At 39.7% G+C, this 20,060-nt stretch overlaps 1 protein-coding gene across 1 annotated transcript in view; it reads left to right on the forward strand.

Moving 5' to 3' along the window:
- ALKBH8 (alkB homolog 8, tRNA methyltransferase) overlaps positions 1-20,060 on the forward strand; it is a 49,721-nt gene that overhangs the window by 4,235 nt on the left and 25,426 nt on the right. The window contains exons 3-7 of the mRNA XM_014965780.1: positions 316-556; positions 1,611-1,742; positions 2,617-2,712; positions 4,057-4,161; positions 6,932-7,002. Coding sequence (XP_014821266.1) covers positions 316-556; positions 1,611-1,742; positions 2,617-2,712; positions 4,057-4,161; positions 6,932-7,002 — 645 coding nt within the window. The remainder of the gene's footprint in view (positions 1-315; positions 557-1,610; positions 1,743-2,616; positions 2,713-4,056; positions 4,162-6,931; positions 7,003-20,060) is intronic.

Consider the following 20,060-nt stretch of genomic DNA (forward strand, 5'->3'; position numbering starts at 1 on the left):
TGAAGGTCTTTTCCAACCAAAGCAATTCTATGATTTTATGCTGCTTTGAAGCTTAAGTGCTCTTGTTAATAGTAACTACATGCATTACTGGGGGAGGCCTTTTTGCCAGAATATGTGTTGGGCAAACAAAGGTTGTCTCAGCCTCATATACCAAACTCATTAAAATTTAAATATCTTGTGTGGAATACGTAAAAGAATACTAATGGACTTACTTAATTTTTCTTTATAGAGCTAGTCTCTTGGTAGAGTGTTAGTTTTAAATGAATCAATAGTAATTGCTAATTATCCATTTTTTTTTAATTCCTCTTCAATTAGAGTCTGGTTATTGCCAATGCTGGTCTTGGTAATGGGATGAGTAGACACCAACTGCTCAGGATAGTAGAAGAATATGGCTTGGTGGAAATGCTCTTAATGCCACCAAATAAACCATATTCATTTGTGAAATACGGGACGACAGAAGAAGCCAAGAAAGCCTTTGATGCCCTTAATGGAAAAGAAGTAACACTGGAAGACTTCAGTCAAAACATTGTTCTATATATTAATTTTGTGGAAAAAGGTATCATTTTTCTGCTCTCCTATATATCCAACTCCTTGCAGACTTTTGCTTTTACTTCCTAGGTTGTAAATATAGTTAAAAGCACACTGGGATCTGTAAGTAGGCACAGAGAATGAAAGCCAGAATCTAGGATTCAAGACATAAAATAATCTTTCCTCCTGTACTTAATGATAGGATACTCTAATTTGAACTCCTTTACTGGGAAGCAAGAGGACAAACTATTTTAGGTAGTTTCCAGACCGTTCAATACTGCATTTGAAGGTTTTGTGATTAACAAGCTAAATTGGTACCCAGGAGATCTCTGAACAGTCATTGGGACTTTTGTGTGACCTTGGTCTTGTGATCTCTATCTCAATTCCAAGAAGGAAAATAAAGACAATAATTTCTGGGTTTTTTTCCCTTGTCTCCAGGCTTTTTTTTTTTAATGGTTGACTATAGGCTGTTTAGGATAAGAACTGTCACTCTTTCTATGAGCCTTTGCAGTGTCTAGTGAAAAGGGTTCCTGGTGTTGGTCTGTACATTCTGCCAGTGAATAGCTTTTTTAAAACTCTTAGGATAGCAAACTGAGGGTCCCTGCATCACCAATATTTTATGTTCATCTGGATATTGCATTATACTCCTCCATATTTGATTACAGATTGCTTCACTGGACAGAGTAATCTGGTGATTTGGTAAATCACCAAAGTTCTAGAAAATTAAAATGAAATGCAGGTAGAATCCTGAGGTGATTGGGAAATTCTTCTTACCATTATTTTGACAGGAAAATCACAAATGGTTGTGTGTTTGAATAGTGTGGAGTCTTGTTGGTTTTATGCAGTAAAATTTTTAGAAAGTGCCGTGCATGATGCAAAATGTGGACCTTGCTGTGTTTTGTCATGTCAAAAAGGGATCTTTCATTCACCAAATAAGACCTCAATGAAGGCTCCATTGTATCATTAAAGGAAATATTTCTACAGCTATACTATATGCTCATATATATAAATATCCCTATAGGGAACACATAGTTTTATTTTCTCTAAACAGTGACAATATTCTCTGTTTCCATCCACCCTAGTTTTCTGGAAGAATGCTGTTCCAACAAGCTTGCCTCCAGGCCTAATGGTCATTGAAAGGGTTATTTCTCCAGAGGAAGAAAGCAGGATGTTGGAAAGTATTGACTGGATAGGAGATGAAGATACTCAAAATGGTGGGCAAAACCATAGAAATCCAGACCTTCCATACTTTTATGCTGTTTTTTCCTGCAGTTTCAGTTTACAAGAAGTCTCCATCTTGGTAAATGTATTGTTTGAAATCACTGTGTATTTGTTCTTAGTGTTATAGAAATTGGGTCTTATATTGGAAGTGATAAACTCCTGGGGGCAAGTGGTCCGAATTGATACTCTGGCATGGATTTACTTGAATAATATTGCTGCATCCAGAAACAACTAAAGTCTTCTTCATGTGTCTTAAGCCAAGCACGAGACTATTCTTGTGAAGGTTACTTTTGTAATTTGGTGTGCAACTGGGGAGCTGTGTCTTCTCTTAAATCAAAAAGAAGTCATTGAAACACATATTCTGGATGCTTTTGTGCTTTCACTTGAGCTCTGTGGAGTTGAATTGCTTAATAAATTAATTGTTCTTGGAATTCACTTCAAGGTTTCTCTGTAAATTTTGTTCCTTGAAGCAACACAAATGGTTATATTGACCTTAGCTAGCACGTAACTTGGTGATTGGTGGAAGTAAAGGATCCTCCTGGATCCATAGGATATTAATCAAGTGCGGGTTCGGGGACAAGACTAAAGATGCATTAAACATGACTGAAGAAGATACGCGCTCTCTACTTCTTGCATGTACAAAACCATTTTTTGACTTCAAACAGCAGGGAATGTGATGCTTGATGCAAATACAAAAGATAATAAGGCAGAAAGTGTGTGTCATGAAGAACAAGGGTCACATACATTCTTCCAACGGTTAATTGAAGGATGTTTAGATTTAACAGGTCAGATGGAATAGGGAAGTATAGCAAATTGCCTATACTGTTTTATGTAGTCTAATCTTACTTTAAACTTGTCTCTTTACAGCCCAGAAGACTTTAAAACATAGAAGAGTAAAACATTTCGGATATGAGTTTTGCTATGATAACAACAATGTTGATAAAGACAGACCTTTACCTGGAGGTGAGAACTTCTTTATTAAATCATACTTATTTTGTTCTGATGTTTGAACCATTATATAAAGCCTTTAAGCCTCACTGAGATGTGAGATTCTGATAAAAGGAGAGCCTTCACTGTATCTTAAGCACACACTGAACAGTGCTTTTGAATAGGATCTATTTTGAAGTATTGTGAGTGCTTGAGGCTTGTTTTCCAACCGTTGCAGCCACAGGTTGCTGCCTTGTGAGGTCCAGTCAAATAAGGCTTTTGGGATTGTAATTGTCATTCTTTTTTAGCTTTTGTTTCATAAAACAATCACATTAGAAATTACATATTCATTTGTTTGGGGGTTGTGATGTATATTGTTGTGTATATTTACCTAGCTTGAAGCTTGCTGGATGCACACCAAAATAAAATTTCCTTTGGACTGAAAGCAATTTTGAAAAGGTTTGAGTAACTCTTATTTGGAGTTCAGAGCTGTGAGTCAGAGCAAAGTGAATGAGTCATCTTATAGTCTTAGATTTAAAAATAGGAAAATAGGGGAGTTAAATTCCTATAAAGCTTGAAGGTGTTTAAGGTGATGTGTGTGTACTGGGGTGGATGTAGCTTCCAACAGAAGGATTCTGGCTACATTGTGGTTTTAACAGTGAAGCTATATGATCATAAAAGCATTGATATTTGAGTTGTTCTCTAGTCTCACAGCTAGAATAATTTGTGTGAGAAAAGCATAAACACTTCATTGGGGGAGAACAATTGGAAAAAAAAAAAGATTCATGAAAGGCTGTTGCTGACATGTTTGTGGGTGTTACCTCAAACAGAATTTTACAATGAAGTCTTCAGATAAAATAGCAAATGAAAGATTCAGTGAAGGACTGTAACTTTCATTCCTGTTCCAAAACCAGTTTAACCTTAGCAGATCTTATTTAATCTAATTCAGTAACAGATTTTTAGGACATAAATTTATTTAGAGAGCTCTCTGCACAGCATCTGACTTGTTGTATAATAATTTTGCTTTTTGACTGCAACTTTTTTTCTGTAATTTGCCTCTGATTCGATATACTTTTATTTAGAGATGGTGCAGTTTGCATTTGTAAGGAGTAGGCCTGATCCACTTCTGAATGCGGAGGCCTTGGTGGAATGGTCTTTCTAATTGTGAGATGTTATAAATATATTGGACTTGCAGATCAGGGCTTCAGTTCTGATATGCGTGTTACAGCAAATGTAAAGTGATCATTATTAAAGGTGGATTTATGTATATGTGAAGCTGTTTCTATGTATTTTTTCCAGCTATTACATTTATTGTGAAAAGAAAGGATAAAAATGTAAAAAGCTATCCTGTCTTGATTATAGTTTTGTTTCTGTAACTAGGTCTTCCTGAAATTTGCGACCTATTCTTGGAGAAGTGCTTGAAGCAGGGATATATCAAACATAAACCTGATCAACTGACTGTAAATCAGTATGAACCTGGACAGGGTAAGTTTATTTGTCCTCCAAAAAGTTTGAGCTCTTTACCTTACATTGTGGATTAGACCTGGTGGGCAGCCAAAGCACCACATAACCTCTTGCTTACTCCCCCTCATTGAGATCGGGGCGAGAATCAGAAGGATAAAAGTGAGAAAACTCATGGGTTGAGATAAAGACAGTTTGCTAAGTTTAATAAAAAAAAAAAGATAAGAAAAACAAGTGATGCAGAAAACTCCAGTTGCTTACTACTGATGCCCCACCAGTCCCTGAGCAATGGCATCTTAGTAAATTTCACTCTTAGTTTTATTGCTGAGCACGATGTCATAAGATATGGAGTACCTCTTTGGTCAGTTGGGGTTGGCTGTCCCACCTGTGTCCCCTCCCAACTCCTTGTGCACCTCCAGCCTATTCTCTGATAGGGAAGCATGACAACCATAAAGGACCTTGACTGTGGAAGCACTGCTCAGCAATACCTAGAACATCCCTGTGTTATCAACACTGTTTTCCTGTCAAATCCCAAACATAGCACCGTGCAAACTATTATGAAGAAATTTAACTCTATCCCAGCTAAACCAGTACAACTTAAATGAAAATCAGAAGAGAATAGTGTCTAAATGTGACATGGTGTAGGAACAGCGTTTAAGCACCTGTTTAGTGTAGTGCCTCTGTGACCAGAGATGCTTTGAATCAAACCTAAAGTCTTTAAACTGGTTTCTAAAGCTGGGAGCTTGTGTTTAGAAGTACATTCTCTGATACCACTGTTACGGAAACTGATGGTGTTTCAGAGTCCAAGGCAATAACATTGAAACTAAACATAAAAAGGTAGAGGAATAAATAGTTGTATTTGGTTTTGTAGTCAAGTGCATTTTTTCACTCCAGACTCTTCTTTCTCCTTGTACTGTGCATACAGTCTCCAGCAAATGGCTCTTGCTGTTAGTGCAGATGATATAATGTTAGTAGGTGTGATATATGAACTCATAAGTATGATACAAGGAGTGTTCCCTTATCTGAGGAATAAGAAATTACTCTATTTCTTTAATATTTCCCAAACTGGAGACATCTGAAGAGACATTTGCTTGTAATCACACCTCTAGGGAATAAATCACATGCTGAGCTTGTTGCTAAGGTCGGTCATCAAGGCTAAGTATCTGGCTTCCTTTCCAGAGTGGATATCTCATTTGTCCTTAGGAGGAAAGGACAATGGCATTTCTTTCAGAATTAATGTCTGACAGCTAATGCAGTGTCTGCCAAACAGGGGACTGAAAAACTGGTAATATTAGTTTGTGTATCTGACAGTCTGTTAAATTGATACAGTCATGTATTGCTGGCTGGGACATCAGAAGAGATTAATTAGAATTGTAGATTTCTATCAAGAATAGAAGAAGTTTTTTGTTTGATTTTGTTTTTGTTGCTTTTTTTTTTTTTTTCAAATCCAAAGCTAAACCAAATTAACTTTTGTTAAGTGCAAGTTGTTAGGATATGAATGAGCCGGAGTGGAAGTCAGGGTAATACCTTTAGTATCTGTGTTCTGAGCCAGATTGTCATTGGAAATTACACTTCAGATTTTAAGCACTGATTGATGATTTGGGGTATCTAAGCTGTAGCGGCTACATTTAAGACACATTAATTCCTTTGTGAGGGCACTTTTTTCATTCAGGGTCCTAGTAATGTTTAGAATTGTAGATTGAGACTTGAAAGTTACCATCTAATTTTGAATGCTTAGGTGACCGTCTCTTACTGTGTTCTGCACATATGGATATGAACAGTAGGTAGGTAGGTCAGCGTGGTCTGGATTGAATTGTCTGGGTGATGCTGAAGAGCAGTCGATGTTCTGTTGCGCAGTGAATTGCACTGACTTCAGTGCACATCTGAAGGCAGAGTTTCAGTGCTCTGAGGCAAAGTTATGAGCAAACACAAACAGGTATATGTCTTTGGTTTTCAAGTTTCACTGATTTTCTATCAGATTAAACATTGGCCTCATTAAACACTTGTATTACTTTCAGAATATTTACCTCTGGAGGTAAAATCTGATATATAGGGCTGGCTGACACTGTTAGGAGAAAATGCTTCCAGCCCAAAAATTTGATAGTGTCCAAAGTGAATGTGGGTAGAGCTTTAATAAGCAAATACAACTGTTTTTAATTGGATCACTTAGGAGTTGCTCTGTCTGGGCCTGCTGAGGTGTCAGAGGAGGGTGTAGTTGCGATTCTCCTGAGCTGTCTGCTGGCCTTGCTCCACTACTGGCTACAGTTCCCCACCGTGTGGTGAGATCTTGCTGTGGCACACGCTGCTGTTTCAGTGCTTCGTGTTAAAATGTGTGCTACCAGCTGCGAGGAATGGCAATTTATTTTCAATTACCAGATGTAAAATAAAAATAAATAAATAAAAAATTGCCGTGCCTTTGGCAATTCTCATCTCTGTGTGATTATTCATACACACAGCAACAGATGTACAACCCCGGGGAATGGTGTATGGAGTTCTCCTGGGAACTGCAAAGCAGAGGCAGAGTTTGACCCTGGCAGTGCCTGCGTTTGTGATAGTAGGTCCTAATTCTGAAGCTGAGACCTTTAGCACAGTCATTTGCTTAGCAATAGAGGGAGTATTTAGTATGAGTCCTTCTCTGTGAAGAAAGTCAGGGAGAAGTACATGGTCATGGACGAACTTGGGCCCAAAATCCCCTAATGTAGCATGACTGTTAGTGCTAAGTGCTAAACTGCCTAAGGGGAGAGCACAGTGATTATTATACTAACTTTTTTTGTGGTTGTGTTTCCTTATGCAGGAATTCCTCCTCATATTGATACACATTCTGCTTTCGAGGATGAAATAATCTCTCTCAGTTTAGGATCTGAGGTAAACTTAATGTTTGTATGTGTTTTGACGATGCTTTACTGCGAACTTTCATTTTTATATTGTTTAATACAAGTTAATTTGATTTTCCATGGTGTCTGTTCACACTCTTCTGAGTTTAATATCAAGCATGTAAGGTAATGTGATATGCTAATTAAATAAGCAATGAGATGTTGTTACTGGAAGATTTACCAGTGATATCAATGATACCCTGTTTTTAAATCTTAGCATCCAGTTCTCCACCAACCTTCCTTCATTTTGTATTCAACTTAGAGATTATATCACTCCTGTTTATATTTCTACTTCCATTTTTTTCCTGTGTCATCAGCTGTTCCCTCTGGTCTGCATAAGCCCCCCATTATATTTCTATTCGGTACATTTAGAGGAGGCTAATGTAGTTGTATTTATTACCTGTAAAAGTTCCAGTCAGAGTCTGAACCCCACTCAGCTGGTCATGGTACAGGCAGAGGTAGACTCTGATCTTATGAGCTTCCAGCATATGCAGATGATGTAGAAAAAGAGTGGGAAGGGAAATGCAAGAACAGTGGACTAGCATGAAGTCGTGCAGCATATCAAGAACAAGCCTGAAAACAGGCCATGTCATCTGGTGTCAGTGCTCTAATTAATGGCTTTACCTCTACTCTGTTTGGGTTAATCTATTGCATCTGTGCCCATCCATGTTTTACAAATTTAGCAGTGCCTTCTCTGCCTTAACCACTACCACAGCAAGTCTGATGCTGGGCCTTCCCTTCTCTCTATGCATTTCTTGTGAGTGTGTTCTACACACCTGCAAGGCCTGCCTCCCTCACTGTCTTGGGCTTTTTGTGACAGGGGGGTTACATGTATTGCTGTGTATTCCCATGGTACTGGATAACTAGAAGTTTAACAAGGCTAAGAACAAGTTATTGCAGTGGGTAATAAAGGTTTGACTTTTGAATCTTTCCATTGAAAAGCTATGAATGCTGTTATAAGAATGATCTACTCTGCTATTTGTTTTTTCTGGCAGCGGTGTGTAGATGACACAGAAGTGCGTGCTTTATAGAGCTGTATTACTGATAGCATTCTCCTGTTACAAAACAACTTTGATTATTGCTCTGGGTTTGTCTTACTCTTCAGGCAGAGAGAGAAACATGGCTGTGTATTCTGAGCGCTGCCATTTTTTGTATCTTTAGTCTGGGCTGTGGCATCCACTTCCTCTTTTCATCTCACAAGCTGCGTAGTGGATGTGGAGCTCCTGGGACTAGGAGTGAAACCAAGGAAGGATACCTTTTTCATTCGTGTGCAGCAGTGGCACATCTGTGTTCTTGGTTGCTTGAAAAGGAGGGGTCAGCGTTGCCAGTCCTCTCAGCCTGATCATAGATGTATTTGTCCACCTCTCAAACAAAAGCATCCACATGAGTAGGAACGTCTGGGATTAGTTGTGGCATGCACAGTTGCAGTGGAATTCTTACTACTTTTGTTTTGGAATCTCCCAGTCTAGGGGCTACCTCCTCATGTGGCTTCTGCACTCATCCTTGTCTTAGAGACAGCATGTTCTCTGTCAACAGCAGTGTTGTCTTTTACAGTGCCAACACCTTCATGGAAGGAAGGTAGCACATGGGGACGTTGGTTGCTGTCATGCTGTTGCTCTAGGAGAAGGGGTCTAATTATCTTCTGTGTAGTTATCCATCCTAAGTTTAATTTTTCTAATACATGCTGAGCATTCAGAGCAGCACAGCAACAGTAGATGATCCTAACTTACAGCTGTTCCTATGTTGATCTTGTAAATAAAAAAAAAATAGTTTATTTCATAAAAAACACATTGGTGCTGTAATTTCACATGTTCTGCCTCAGTCTGCAGCCCCAGGCATTCTTACCCTTCCCATTTGAATTAAAAGGCCAACTCTGGCACAAATGCTCCATTACTTCATTGATGAGCACCATAGGCAGTGCATTGCTAGTGACTGTGTTACCGCACACCTTTGTGATGATTTCAGAGATGGCCAAAATAGAGTGATTTTAATCACTTGAGAAATACAAGCCTTTCTGGAAAGTGGATTGCCTGGAGCATTATGATGCTGTTAAAAATTGGAATGTGTACATTTCAATCAGGGAAACAGCCAGACTTGGGCCATTTCTAGATATTTTAGTCATAGGCATTGGATACAGTCTGTTAGATAGCTCCGAAGTTGCATTGCCTTTTCCTAATGGGCTATTAATGCACTTTTCAGGTGCAGACAATCAAAGCACACATGTAGTAAAACAAGCCAGTGGCCCATTAAGTGCTACATTATTTAATGGCTTTTCTTTCTCATACTTTTACAACTTTTTATGATTCTTTAGGGTGTTTTTGTGCACTTAGTTCTTCATCTGGTTTTAGAATATAAGTAGCAGTTGCAGTTACATACAAGTTAGCTATTTTAGGAGTGAAGACTCCTACTCTATTCCTATTAAAGCTTACCATGTACAAAATTTACACACTCTCATAATAAATAATTAGGGTTGCATATACAGCAGCAAACTTTGTTATCTGTCTTGTCTTCTCTCTGTAGTTGCCTTATTTATTTTCACCTGAATAAGTTAGGCTGCAACATAATGAAGAACATACATGAACAAAATCTTATGTCTTGTCCTTTCTTTATTCTCCTTAGCAGTAAATGCACACATTTAAATAAAAAGCCCCATGAAGAAATAACCTTGCAGCTCAACTGGTTCTGTATTCTACTTTGGAAGCTGACTAACAAGACACTTTAGAAGAAGAAAAGAAAGCAGAATACCTCATATAGTTTATTCTTATACAAAGTCATGGAAAGAGGTTTTCTTTCAATTGGTTGTATGCTTGTCCTTCGAGGATCTGACTTAGGCAGATTCTAGTAACTAAAATAAACGCTTTGGCTTATGAAAAAGAAGTCTGTGACAGAGCAGAGGACTAAACACAAGTGCCTTCCTAGCCTAGTGCCTTAGCTATCAGTATAGGTTCTTAAACTTCTTTTATCATTTTCACAGAATTGTTTAGGTTGGAAGGGACTTCTTGAGGTCATCTAGTCCAAGGCCTCTGCTCAAACAGGGTCAGCTAACACAGGTTGTCCAAAACTGTTCTGTTGTGTTTCCATTGTCTCTGCAGAGGGAGACTTCCGAACCTCTCTGGGCAACCTGTTCCCATGTTTGACCTCCATCACAGTAAAAACTGTTTTATTGTGTTCATATAGAATCACATGGGTTTTAAATTGTGTCCATTGTCTCTTGTCTTGTTGGTGGACACTACTAGGAAGAGTCTGGCTCTTTCTTCTTCATTCCCTCCCATCAGGTATTTATACATGTTGATAAGAGCCATCTTATCTGAGCCTGAGCCATCTCTTCTCCAGGCTAATCAGTCTGAGCTCTCTCAGCATCTCCTCATACAAAGATACTCCTTAATCATCTCAAAGTTCCTGTGCTGGACTTGCTTAGTAAGTCCATATCTTTTAGTGGGAAGTCCAGTGCCATTACTGTACACAGTACTTTAGTTGCATCCCACCAGTGCTGACTAGAGAGGAAGGATCACCTCCCTTGACCTGCTAGCAGTGCTTTTCCTGTTGTAACCCAGGAAGACATTGGTCTTTTTTTCTGCAAGAGTACATTGGTGGCTCATGTTCAACTTCCTGTCCAGCAGGACCCCAAGGTCCTTTTTGGCAAAGCTGCTTTCTAACCAATCAGTCCGCAGCGTGTAGTGATGCATGGAGTTATTCCTGACCAGGTGCGGGGCTTTGCATTTCCCTTTGTTGAACTTCATGAGGTTCCTGTTGGTACCAGTTGTCCAGCCTGTCCAGGTCCCTGTGAATGGCAGCACAACCATGTGGTGTATGAGCTGCTCTTCCTGGTTTTGTATTGTCTGTAAACTTGCTGAGGGTGCACTCTGCCCCATTGTCCAGCTCATTAATGAAGATGTTAAACAGTGTTAGCCCCAGAATCAACACTGAGGATACATTACATGTATCCAGTGCACTTTTGCACTTTGATACCTTGCAGCCTAAATCACACTATTGAGAATCAGTCTCTTCCTCAGTGGCGAATGAGTTTATCCAGTAACAAAGCACTTTGTATTATTTTGTTAGAGGAATCCCTGTAAGTCTAATTTGTTTGTGTAAATGCGATTTATGTTAAAAAAGGAGTGTCTGTTGGCATGTGGCATATATGTTCATTGTAAATAAGAACAATCTTGAGAAGAAAATAAGGGCATGATTCTTCACAATCCTACATTTGTCTTGCATCTGATAACCTACAGCAATCCAAGTTCTTAAGCTTGTATGTAATGAGGCAAAAGTGTAGGTGTGAGAGTCTTTCCTGTCTCAGTCACATGAACAGCTTTATCAAGAGGCCCAGAGAAACCGGGTGGCTCAATTTTGTTCTAGTTGGTGCAATACCTTGTGTTTTGGGGAGTTTACAAGGTGGATTAAATTTGATTTGATGGAGAAAAATCTCCCTATTACTTTGCCTAGCTTATAAAAAACACTAAATAGTTTGAGGCCAAAGCAGTGAGATATGTGATGCATCTTGTCCCATAATACTTCAGGAAAAGTGAGAGTCTCAGGCTAATCACTTCTCTGGTCTTGACCCATTTTTTTGGCATCTCCTGGGAAACTGCAGAATAAAGTGAGATTTCCAGAATGTCCTGTGGGCTTGTAATGCAAAAATTAGTTCAGAGTAATTTTATTAATCGATGGCAAACCATATGTTCTATGTCCGGTTTGAACAAAGTACTACAGAACAGGGAACAGTTCCTTTCTGTTGAGAATTTTCTGTATTTAAGTTAGGTGTTATTTTCAGTACCTCCATTTGGTGTCTCTAAAGATACATAATTTTACAGTATTTCATCTTAGGAGCCTGGCCAAGTTTGCAGCTGTCTTGAAAAAATCCTAGTTAAAGCCTGTGTCAAATTTCCTTTTGCACGTTTACAGCAGGAACTTGATCAATATTGAGATTTCTGTTTTTCCACTTTTCCTATTTTGCCATTTTACATGCTGTCGTGTAAGCCTAGATTCATTAGAATTTTAGAAATACAGAGGTAGCATTTCTATAATGAGCTCAGTAGTGCTATCAGAGTATCCAAACCGTAAAAGAATTTTTCCTCTCTGGCTGTGGATCTTACCCCCAATGAACAGCCTGCTACACCCTGCAGTCCCTCCAAGTTCCAGCTCTATCCAAGATTGCTGTGGGACATCCGCTGCCACACACCAGAGGGTGAAGATCAGCCATAGTTTTCCTGAAGGGTGTGTTGTGTTGGCACGATACTACAAATTTACGTTGTTCTGTCCCGTTTTTCTAACATCCAGCCCTGATGTGGAAGTCCCAGGCTTGTCTCTCTCTTCGCCTTACCTTTTACTTTTCCTCCTTGACTGCCTTGTTCTGCTTCCTGTCCCTGTGCCATGGCCTGGTGGAAGGTTGGTATAAGCACTGAGAACTGCTGTGATGCCCTGGCAAGGCTCCCGACCTCATGTCTGCGAAAGGGAAGCTTCGGGGTTTTGAGTCAGATTTGTGGCTCAGGGTTAAACAGTGGGGCAGCCTGTGGATCATCCTTGACCTCTGCCTAACTTCTGTTCATCTCAACACATATTCATCATGCCTTAGCCTGCAGATATCAAGTGCCTTGATCTATAAAGAAAAGCTGTGGCTCTCTTGAGCCTTGAAAGCAGAGCAATGTTACACAGCAAAACTCCACCAGACCTTTTGAACTATGTATCACTGATGTTGGCCCAGAACACGTAGAATGAGGTGCCCTGCTATTACTCATCTCTCAGGCTGATAATTCACCATTTTTCTGGCACTTTTGCTTCTTATCTGTTGATCTATTTCTAATCTGTCTTGGTTAACAAACAGAAGCCAGTAGCTGCTAGGGCAGCAGCTGTTTCTGTAATAGCTGCTTGAGAGATTTTTATCAGAAGCCTTTAAGAAAGTCTAGATTGTACCCAGCCTTTGACAGTTAGCGTCTGTTCCATGTCTTGTATGAGCTCTAACAAGGTAGGCAGGCACTGGGTGGTGTTATGTTAACTATGTGATCCTGCTCTTGTTTTGCTCATCTTGTCTAGTTGCTGATTCAGTATAATTTACTATTTACATTGCTTTTAAGGGAAGGCAGAAGGCATCTTACCTATTTAAGGAATTACTCTGGTAGTGTAGTGGCTATACCAAAGTTCTTCCTCTGTCCATGCTAGCAGCATGATTGTAATAGGTGAAATGGTAGTGATAGTGATAAATACTTAAAAAGAGCTTGGATTGGCAGAACAAAAATGTCTCTTAACCCAAATAGAAGACATCAGTTTTAATCACTACTACCTAATGCTGAGTTCAAAGTTCGTTCAAGTGAGTCTGGTGGGATTCCTGAAGCTCAACAGTGTGCTCTTCAGATCTGTGAGACACGTTTCTTGAGCTGTACCAGTCTTATAGTTATGGATTTTATCAGTTTTTGAAGAGTAGTGGTTTGCAGTGGTTTTTGTATCATTTAGTTGGAAACCTTAAGGAACTATGCTTAAAATTGTATACCAGATTTAGGGTTGGGGTTTTTTTTCCCCATTTAAAGTGGTATTTCATTTTTTAAAACTACTGAATAGCTTCTCCATGGGAAATGTCTTGAGCACCACAACTTAAATGCATCAGGTTTCATAAATCTTTCTCTCCTGTTTGCATTTACTCTCTATAAATAAGTCCTTTGTGTTTCTTTCTGTCCATGTCATACCATAATGTACTGTCATTGAGCTTGGATCAGATACAAGACCCATCAAAATCAAGGGAGAACTTTCTTTCAATGTTCAGCGCCCTCTGAGATAAGCAACAAAGCTTGCAGTCCTTCATAAGAATATTTATAATTGTCTTACTGTCTTTTTTTGGAAAGGTGAATATTCAGTAATTCAGTAAACAGACTGCTCTGAGTTTTTATTTCTGTGCTGGATGTCTCTTCTCTGTTTACATACAGGATTCTCTTCAGATATCAGCATGTCCTGCTGATGTTTCCACCTGATCAGTTATATTAACCTTTGTGTAAAGATCTTGAAAGCCCAACTTTCATGTAAATTATTCAAAGGGAACCTGTTCCACCATACCTAATTGCCTCCTTCCACAGCCTTGGTTGTTTATAGGCTAACTCCTATTTTAGCCAAAGGTAACAACAGCAAGGTGCTCGCTGTGTGCAACTAATGCAGACAAGCATTTGTTTCTCAAGTGCTGTAGGAATCTGCTAACCCCTCTTGATTTGCACTGGGATGCTACAAGAACAGTGTTGGGACAGATTCGCCCTCAGAACAATGATACTTGTGTTATTTCTCTAGAAGCTGTGTGGCAGTAATTTGTTGAGATACGAGACAGCAGCCTGGAGATCTTACCTTCCCCGCTACCTCCTCAGCTACTTGGGAGGAGCAAAATCAAAGCTAATCTGTGACAGAGCCTGTATTTTAAAGTTTTGTATGTAAAAATATTCTTTTTTTTCTCCTTTTTCATATTGGTGATACATTATAGTTTCCAGGTGCCTCTTTGTATGACTTGTCCCTGTGGTGAGTCTCTGAAGTCTGGCATTTACCACCAGTGGGCCAATACTGGGCAAATAGCGCTGCAAAGGTTTGTTTCCCGTCTCCCTGTTGTTGGATTCATACCAGCCTGCCTTCCTCTCCACAGAAGAAACAAACTTGTCATCTGTTGTGCCTTTCTGTAAAGCTGTTCCCCACTATGCAAGGCTTGCTAAGTCCTAAATTGGCTAGAGTCCTGTGTCAGTACTGAGGAAGGAAGGGCAGCTTGTAGTTTGATTGCTGTGAGTGCTCTCATCTGTAGAATATGGTGTGACTTGCTGAGATATTTCTCCTGGGTCTGCTAGAGTAGGAATTTGCTGTACTCTATTCTGTGTAGCACTTTTATCTAAGTTTCTTGTATGTGGTCCATTATTTTGGCTGCTGAGAGGGAGAGCGGAGCTGCGACTCCACCTGGTTCATACTATTTTGATTTCTTTCCAGTCAGTTGGTTGTTCTTTTTAGCATCCTGTGTTTTCTTTGAGTCACTGGTATTAAGAAAGGGGATGTGGGAAGAATATTCTCATTGCCTTCTGAACTCCTCTGGGCAGTTGCATCAACAATGCATCTGAGGTGAGTGTGGAAAGAGAGATAAAAGAAATTGCAATTATGAGGAATTTGAAAATGAATCCACTCAATATCACATGGAAAAATACATAGAGATGCTATGAAAAATTTCATATAGTTCCGGATAGTTTTGTCACAATCACACCAAAATCCTGCTGTGAGTGAAATGCTTTCTGAAATGTTTGAAGTCTGCAGCAGGGCTTACGGTTTTCTGACTGCGGTCGTAGCTGCTAAATAATGAAGGAAAACTTCTGCATAATTCCTTTACCAACTTGCTTGTGTTTTAACAGAACCTGTTGTCTCCAGGCTATTTGCTTTTTCTGTAGTGTGCTTATTTTGTATGCTGAAGCAGCGTCATTTCATTTCCAATTCTCAGACGTCTGGCTGTTACGGCTTCACTGTGACACACAAACACAAATTTTTCAGTGGAAAAAAACGTACTCTCTAAAAAAGGTCTTGCTATTGCTAGAGATTTCAAACTGTTTTCATGTGGTAAGAAATATGTAGATACATAAAAATATTGAAAAAAATTACATTATGATGCATAATATTGCTCTTCTTAAACTAGGACCTTTTTTTGAATCTTGTTCCATTTCATTCCGCCCATGTACCCTTCACTATGATACATGTACTACTCTTCAGTGGTGGTGGGATAAATTAACTGTTTAAACATGAAAATGCTATTTATTCCTGTGAAAAATGTAATCATTGTAATAGAAGAAAACTAACAGAGCATTTAAATTTATATTTAAATTAATATTTTTACAGCCGAAATTATTTTTGAGTCAGCTTTTGGATTGTTGTTCTTGAAATATAGTTCAATTATTTTTTTTAAAGAAACCCCTGTATTGTTGTTTCAGTAGTTACAAATTTCTTTATTTTTGAAGAATTTTTAGTTTCTGTGAGAGGTTTATCAGCAGAAGTTATTTCTATTCCCCATCTTATTTTTAGAAGATGGGTATTTGATGCATGAAATGGAATCCTGGTGTCTGCCACAAATTAACAGCAAACAGGCTGAACTCTGGGGCATTAAAAAGTCGTTATCTTTAGCTGTTGCATTTCAGCCATACTTCAGTTCTGGAATTCAATAAAGAAATCTAATTTCATTAGCCTGTGATGTGATGTCATCTGTATTGTCATTGGAGTCTATTTTAAGACTGTGGCAAATTTCATGTAGAAATAACAAGTAGTCAGTCAATAATAATAATCACAAGTAGTCTATAAGCAAAGAAACTCGCTGAACTTGTTAAGCTCCTGCTGTGGTGTACTGTCTCTCCTGGTTTTGAACTGGACTTTTTTAACACTAGTTAAGTGTAGCAAATGGTGCTGGAAGTCTGTCTGTGTTTATACTGTCTTTACAAATCTGAGCATTTAGCATACTGCAATATTCTGTTTCTGTTTTTCTTCCCAACTATGTCGAGTGTTTCAGGAAGAGTTTCTCCACAGAGCTCTTGTTTCAGTAGAGTTGACTCTGGAACTTCTCATTAAGGAACTGGCAATTTAGAGCGGTTAAAGGCACGTCGAAGCCAGAGCTGTCAAACCTGTGATGCTGATACACTTGACAGAAAGATTCTGCATCAAGGCAGGGAGAGGTGTGTGCTCTTACTGGAGAAGAAAGTGGGCAGGCAGCCTCCTGGTGCAGTGCAGGCGTGATGCAGGTGAAGCTCTGGTCCGTTTGCTGGGGCAGCAGAACAATGGCTGGAAGGAACCAAGGTGCATCTGAAAGCAGGGAAAACCAGACACTTCATATCTCCTGAGGTGTTCTTGTTCCTCCTCCTCCTCTCTCTCTGTTACCGTGTACATCTCTGCACATTCACACAAGTCATGGTTAATTCAGGGTCAGGTGCTGAGGCCCTGGTAGAGCCCTTTTGTATAACTTCTGGCTGCATCATGTGAAGATACTCATTGAGCTAATGAAGCAGATGGAGGGAATGAGGGAGGAAAGAGGAAAGATATTGCTTGTGATGAAAATCAGCAGTGTTGGAATACTGCCTAGCCAAACATCAAAATGTGGTTTTCCTTTTTGACTGTTTTATCTGCTTTAAAATAATACGTGTATTTCAGATGTGTGCTGCTCACATGGTGTGAAACATAGCGATTGTGTGAACTGAGAAAACAGTTTTCTTCAAATTATTTTAAAGAAGTCTTTCTCTGTCATGCTGTCTTTCGAATTGCACTTTATGGCCCTAGGAGACATCATTAACCAAAAAGATGGCTTTCATTTTGTTTCGGAAGAGGTCAGTTTTTGTTTTTTTGAGGGGGGAGAGCAAGCGTGGGGCTTGGGTGTTTGTGGTTGGTTTTTTTTGTTTTGTTTTTTTTTTTTTTTTTTAACATGCTTTTGTCTGCTAAGGAATCACTTTTCTTTATGGCTTTAAACCATTTCTATAAATTCCTGCCCAGGTCTTTGTTCCTCGGTAAATTTCTCTTTTACAGTGAAGATGTAGAGGATTAAGAAACAGGCCATATGGTAGTTTCTATAGCAATAGATTAAAAACCATGTCTTGTCAGCTCTTGTGATATATGATGCAAGGGAAAAAATTATGCGTGAAGACAGTCCTGCTACATCCTGCTACAGTATTTGCAACCTCGGTAACATGGAAATTGCTGATTATTGTGTGCTTCCACAGATACTTGTAAATGATCAGTGATTTTAAAAAGGTGATACACTATTTTTGAACCCTGAAATGTTTCCTTTTCTACTTAGATATTGACAATCTCTTAAGAACTTGTAAGTTTTTAAAGTGTGAAAGAATTAGATATGCCACAGCCACACATACACAGATGTGCGTACCAGAATGCTGTAAAGGTCATCATACTTGCTTATAAAGTTGTACCCATTACAGAACAGCTGTGTCTGTGTTGCAAGGACTTGTACAGTGGTTTCTCAGTAGATGTTTGGTACAGCATTAAACATATAAATAAGGATTATTTGCTTTCAGGACAGAGTAATAAATTAAGTGCAGTCTGAGGAGGCCTATTTGAGGATGCAGAACTGCTTTCTTACAACATCTGGGCACTATATCTTGAGCAGATCGAGCCCTCTGGAGGCCACTAGGATCAGGATGTGTAAGAGTCCTCTTGTGCTCTTCCATTGACCTGTACTCCATTACAGAGCAAGTGATACAAAATCCTGGAAAGGCAAATGTGTGATTTCATGCATTTGGGGCATGTTCTGCCCTGGTGTAGGTGGATGCAATTCGCTCTATGTCAAGTAGTAGCACCCACAGATGTAAGGGAAGACATATGACTGAAAGAATGGAAGATACTGCAGAGGAGGCTAAGACAATAAAAGAAATTAAATTAAGACTAACAGCATTGGCCTCTTGCTCTCTGTGTCCTCAAAGAGTTTAAGCTAAGAGCTAGGGAGGTGATTTATTAAAGGATGAAAATGGAATGTTGGTGAAATTGAATAAACTGGATATTGTTGAGAACTTGACCGAGTCTTTGTCTCTGGATTCACAAAAGGACATCAAGGACATGTACTGGGGTTGAATAGCATTTTTATGGAAAGGAGAAATTATACCTATGGTGGCAGAGAGAGTGGTAATGCAGCTATTGCCTCCTACTGTAAGGGTTGGAAGTCTTTTATGCAGAAGTCTAATATTCAACATCGACTTTTAACACACCTGGAAAGTGCAAAGGCCACAGGTCATGTCCTGACATACAAAAGAAACCTCATACTTTTAGAATTAGTAGGAGCTGCTACATTTGATGGATAGTCTTTAATGGATTAGGTTTATTGTGTTCTTTTAGTTTGGCTGTTCACTCAGTGAGATTAAACATTGACCCTGGATTTGCAAAGAGACTTTTGAAAGAAGTCAACTTGAGAAAGCGTACGAGTGAAGCATAAAAATTTGTAGATGCAGGGAGAGACCTTGGAGTGGGAACAGCAGCAGTGAAAAGCTGGTACTTCTTGCCAGAAGTGCCACCAGCATCTCAACCTCTCCTGAGGCTGGGCAGAGCAGCTGCCCCATTGGACACCACAAGGAGCTGGCATCCAGCTAGTGGGTTGGCAGCACAGGGTGCTGCTGTGGAGATGCACGCTTATAGTGTCTGTGTGTGAGCCTGCAGAGTTTGTCACTGGTGAGTGTGGGGGGAGCACCTACATCTCAGAGGAGGGCTGTGTGAGTAGGGGAGCCCCCATGGCGTGAGTGCTGGTGTCCCACGTGGCCTTTGAGGAGGTGCACTTTGGCATTAGAAGTTTGGGGATTATTAATGAAGGCTATTTTGAAATCTCCAGGTGTTTATTAACATTTTGTAGGCTTCTAGTGCTGTGGTTTATCCATTATTTTGGTGATGCTTTTGTTCAATGTATAATTCACTGGTTGCTTGTTAATTAAGTATTGTTAATAAATCAGTAAACTGCTTTGACTCTGCTTTGATTTAAACCACAGGAGTCGAGCAGGTTTTCGCATTACAATCATACTTGAAGTATGGAGCTAAGTATGGAGAGCAACTCTGAGGAAAAGACCAGGGAGTTCTTGTGGACAAGAGGATGACCACGAGCCAGCAATGTGCCCTTGTGGCCAAGAAGGCAAATGGCATTCTGGGGTGCATCAAGAAGAGCATGGCCAGCAGGTCGAGGGAGGTCATCCTGCCCCTCTGCTCTGCCCTGGTGAGGCCCCATCTGGAGCACTGTGTCTAGTTCTGGGCTCCCCAGTTCAAGAAGGACAGGCAACTGCTGGAGAGGGGACAGCAAAGGGCCACAAAGATGATTAAGGGCCTGCATCTCTCTTACGAGGAGAGGCTGAGGGACTTGGGTCTTTTTAGTCTTGAGAAGAGAAGGCTGAGGGGAGATCTAATTAATGCGTACAAACACTTAAAGGGAGGGGGACGGGGCTGGTCTTTTCTCAGTGGTGCCCAGTGACAGGACAAGAGGAAATGGCCACAAACTTGAGTATAAGAAGTTCCACCTAAACGTGAGGAGGAACTTCTTTACTGTGAGAGTGGTAGAGCACTGGAACAGGCTGCCCAGAGGGGTGA

The sequence above is a fragment of the Calidris pugnax genome, unplaced genomic scaffold (assembly GCF_001431845.1).
Source record: "Calidris pugnax isolate Ruff unplaced genomic scaffold, ASM143184v1 scaffold20, whole genome shotgun sequence".
Taxonomy (NCBI): Eukaryota; Metazoa; Chordata; class Aves; order Charadriiformes; family Scolopacidae; genus Calidris; species Calidris pugnax.